The sequence below is a fragment of the Aplysia californica genome, unplaced genomic scaffold (genome assembly GCF_000002075.1).
Source record: "Aplysia californica isolate F4 #8 unplaced genomic scaffold, AplCal3.0 scaffold00151, whole genome shotgun sequence".
Lineage (NCBI taxonomy): Eukaryota > Metazoa > Mollusca > Gastropoda > Aplysiida > Aplysiidae > Aplysia > Aplysia californica.
In genome coordinates, this window is record NW_004797421.1 from 88,892 (window position 1) to 93,641 (window position 4,750).

At 40.8% G+C, this 4,750-nt stretch overlaps 1 protein-coding gene across 1 annotated transcript in view; it reads right to left on the reverse strand.

Moving 5' to 3' along the window:
- Window positions 1-3,789, reverse strand: part of LOC101855558 (neuronal acetylcholine receptor subunit beta-3-like) — an 11,923-nt gene extending 8,134 nt beyond the window's left edge. Inside the window, exons 1-2 of the mRNA XM_013081904.2 lie at window positions 3,574-3,789; window positions 1,141-1,322 (exon numbers count right to left, since the gene is read on the reverse strand). Of these exons, the coding sequence (XP_012937358.2) occupies window positions 1,141-1,322; window positions 3,574-3,789 (398 nt within the window). The remainder of the gene's footprint in view (window positions 1-1,140; window positions 1,323-3,573) is intronic.
- Window positions 3,790-4,750: the final 961 nt, after the last annotated feature.

Genomic DNA, 4,750 nt, shown 5'->3' on the forward strand with positions numbered 1-4,750 from the left:
TATTATGGATGTGTTGTCTTCTGCAAATTTTGTCCTATTTGCTAATATCTCAAGGTGTTTTCACCCTAAATTTCGAAGACAGCACAGTTCTATAACTTAAGTTATGGTGAAAGTAGTTTAAAGTTTGAAAATAGCACGAACCTATAAAAATCGGTTTAGAGTTTTAATATGCCTAATATATTATAAAAATAGAAGTCACTTAATAAAGTTATAATATAAACAGAAATAAAGAGTGAAATTAAGAGAAAAAAGGTAAAGAAGGCCAAAATTGTCATTAGCAAAATAGTAAACACGGACGTAAAAAATGTGTGCGGGTGTGAGGGGGGTGGGGGGGTCTGTTTCACAGAAAAATAGTTCGCCCATGTTCTTCCCAAATAATTTTGCAAACTGAGTACCAAAGAAAATTCGAATTTAAAAATGCAGAAATATCATCATCATCATCATCATCATCATCATCATCATCATCATCATCATCATCATCATCATCATCATGATCCAGTGCAAGATCTGGGACAGACATCGATGATAATGGTTCTCCATTCATTCCTTTTCTCTGATGCTCTTTAAAAAAGCTACGTTTCCCTGATCTTTCCCCGTTACCTATTTGTTTAGGTTCCCTTACTAAGTTGCCATGGGCCTACCCCTGCCTCGTTTGCCTTCGATTTTGCCAGTGAGAGCTGGATGTTCAAGACCTTTATGTCTATTCAAGTGTCCCGAAAACCTCTTTTGTCGTTGTTTCCAGATTGCTTTTAACAGAGAGCGCCCCACGTGGCTCTCATAAAGCACTACCTTATTTGATTTCTATTCCTTCCACGATATTCTCAGCAGCGTTCTAAGAAACCAAATTTCTGCTGGTTCTATTTTAATTTCACTGTCTTTAGTGGTTGTCCTGCATTTACAGCCATGCAGAAGGGTTGACTCTATTTTTTCTTTTCCATGATTATTCTTGGGATATTATAGCAATGGTTTCCGGCTGCCTCCTGCCGGTTTGTGCACAGTTTTCTGTGCTAGCCTTTGTCATCCACTGACAACCCACAAGTCATTGGGGCTTAGGTAGGATTCATGGCGCCTCACTTCTTTGTTGCCTAAGAATGCCATAGTTAATTGCACTGCATTGGCATTTGTTCATGAAAGACTTACCCCAACTCTTCAACGGCTTTAACGCTGTTCCCAACTGTTATGTCTGGAATCCACATTTTCTTCTGAGGTGCCAGGATGCTTTGGATGCCTCCGTAATTCACAGGGTCCCATGACAGATACTCGTCGTTCCACTCCAGTTCCAAAATAGTATTTGTGGTCATTGTTTGGGACTTCTCATCAACCTGCGAAGTAGAAATGAAGGTAATCATTGTCATTGTAAATGTTTTATGCACTAATCGAGACAATTTACATCATTCAGGGGGTGGCTGTTTCTATAATACCAGTCAGGGCCAACCGTAGATGAGACGGATGCAAAGTCCCTGCAGAATTATGGAGATTTCCCTGGGGGCTCTCGTAGCCCAGATGTTAAGTAGTTGTTGGCCTCTCATTCAAAGGTATAGGGTTCGAATCCGGGTAGTGACAGAAATATTTTCTTCTTTAAAACTGTATCCTTTTACCTCCTTTCCTGCTCTCTAACAATGTTCTGTCGTTTGCTTCCGTCTCCTTTTTCTTCCCCCACCCCCTCACCTCCTTTGCACCCTACTCTGGGCTCCTGACTCTTTCTGCAGCCTTTCTACTGCTACTCCTTGGCTTTTTCTTACTGATGTCTTTCAGCCACACCCCTGGTCTTCTGGTAGGAAAGATCTACACCTAGCCTTCTTGGACAAGGGCGAAAAATATCGGAGGGCCAGTGTGCAAGTTGCGCACGTTAAAGATCCCTTGCTGGTCTAAAATCGATAAAAGTAGACTTCGGCCGCCAAATGGGCAAAATTCAAAATTTCCTACCAACTGAAAAAGTTTAATGTGTCCCGCGCGCTCTTATGGCCTTAAGCAGTTGAAGCGCCGTAAAACATTTACTAAAAAAAAAAGATATTCCCTATAGTCCTAGAGTCCTCTCTCTCTCTCTCTCTCTCTCTCTCTCTCTCTCTCTCTCTCTCTCTCTCTCTCTCTCTCTCTCTCTCTCTCTCTCTCTCTCTCTCTCTCGCTCTCTCTCTTTCTCCCCGTGTCACCCTTTCTAGTTCATTGTTTATATATTATTTCTCTCTCTCTCTCTCTCTCTTGCGTTATCTATCTATCTATCTATCTATCTATCTATCTATCTATCTATCTATCTATCTATCTATCTATCTATCTATCTATCTATCTATCTATCTATCTGTCTTTCTATCTATCTATCTGTCTTTCTATCTATCTATCTGTCAATCTGTCTATATTTCTTTCTGTTTATCTGTCTGTCTATCTATCTATCCGTCTGTCTATTTATCTATCTATATGTCTATTTTCTATCTTTATACCTATACGTACACATACTCACAGACACATACAAACACAAACACACATACACACACACACACACACACACACACACACACACACACACACACACACACATGCTGAAGGCATTCTTTTTATAGCACAACGTCCGAACTTTGAGGAGCTTAGATACCTAAACTGAGATAAGAGAGTAATTATTACAGAGTGTCAAAGTATCAGAGTAAACAGTTACATTGCCTCACCAGCGTATCTAAGTAACCAAATAGAACAACATTATGTCGTGTTACGACTTCCATTCACTCTATAAGCAATGTACCCAAAATGTGACCCATAAACAAAGTGCCAGCCTTTTGGTTAACCAGTACGGGCCCCCGTACAGTTTTGTTTTTTTTTAAATCTAATATTGCTTGCCATAACGCTATCTTAGAATTACAAAGTTCTGTCTGACATATTTGGCTGTTTTGAGTTACTAAGACCATGAGGTCAGAAACCGGATGTTTTATCTGCTCTATCAAAATCGTAAGATTGCTCGGAGTCATTATCAAGATATTCAAAGAATTGCTTTAAAAAAAAGATCAACATGTTGTAAAATCTAACAATTTCTTTGTTTGTATATTATATTTCTCTTTCTCTCTCTTGCTCTCTCTCTCTCTCTCTCTCTCTCTCTCTCTCTCTCTCTCTCTCTCTCTCTCTCTCTCTCTTGCGTTCTCTATCTATCTATCTATCTATCTATCTATCTATCTATCTATCTATCTATCTATCTATCTATCTATCTTCTATCTATCTATCTATCTATCCATATCTAACACAAACAAGTACATATACTCACAGACATACAAACATGCACTCACATACACACACACACACACACACACACACACACACACACACACACACACACACACATACACACACACGCACACTAGGTACTGAACAAATATAACTTAGTAATTCTAGGGTAGCAATAAGCTGGTACTCGTTCCTAATCTCCGGAAAAGGCCGGAACTTAGACAAACGATAGCAGCTAGTAGGTCATGTAGATCTTACGTTAGTAGTCTAATCCAGGAAAAACGCCAGAACTTAGACAAAAGATAGCAAACAGTAGGTCGTGTAGATCTAGCCTCAATCGCCTGATCCCCGGAAAATGTTAGAACTTACTGAGACAAGAGACAGCAGACTGTAGGTCACGAAGATCTCAAGCGACTTGGAAGAATTGTCCACAGGCCTCACATCTTTGTTGTAAAAGTTGGCGTCGAATAGCATGCTGTACAGGGCGTACACTTCGGACTTGGTGGAAGCCTGGGCTACTGGTAGGAGGAACGTCGTAAGGCCTAAGAGGGCCAAGGCCGCCAGGATCGTGCCCCAAGGAGTCATGGTTGATTCTAGAAAAAATTTAAAAAAGTGTCCTTTTTGAACTTACACCTCTTGAATCTTGTCCTGTGCGTAGGTGCAAGGCGACTTGAAAAAGACAAACAAAAACTGCAACAACAATAAATACAAAAAAACAACAACAACAACAACCTTAAACAGCAGACAGATCGTCCAACAACATGTCACTATTGTGATAGATAGGTAGTGTAGCTTGTAGATGTTTTACACCCTGATCAACACAATTTAGATCATTCAGAAGCCAGGTTTTTTCGACCCCACCTATCAGAACCAGCCTACGCTGAGAGGGAGCAGTGTTCGAAAAGAAAGCCTGATTGAGACACTCGATTCTCGACACATGGAAATGGAACTCAGGTCTGCTGCATACTACGTAGTAATGCCTCACCGCCTCACCACAGGCACCATTCTATAGGAAAGAGCAGAGGTGAAAAAATAGTGTGTAAGATAAATGGAATGAGAGACAGAAAACAGCACTGAAAGGACTGACAGTGAAGCTTTTGACAGAAACAAAGGTCTTCGTTCACGACCGTCTGTACTGGAACAGCCTGGTGGGAGGTCAACGTTTCTCTACACAGAAGCTGTACATGAAGGAATAGAAGTGCTGGCTAAAGGTTTCCCCCCCCCCCCCCGTCCCCACTCCCTTCTCCCCAAAATCGGTGTTAAAATCTTCAAGCTGTCTTGATTACTTTTTAGCATTAGTAAGTATGTTACGGCACTTGCAGCACAATAATAATATATAAGTGCCGAAGATTAGAGGTCTTAAAAGAGACTAACAAACACAAACAGGAGGAGTATAAGGAAGATAGGCTGAAACGTCCCAGCAGAAAGACCAAGATTCTCAATAAAACAAGACCTCCACGTCTGAAAATCGAACTCACGTCCTCTGAGTAAGACAGTGTAAACTTAACTGCTACTACACAGACGTCCGTACATGCCAGGGGTTTAA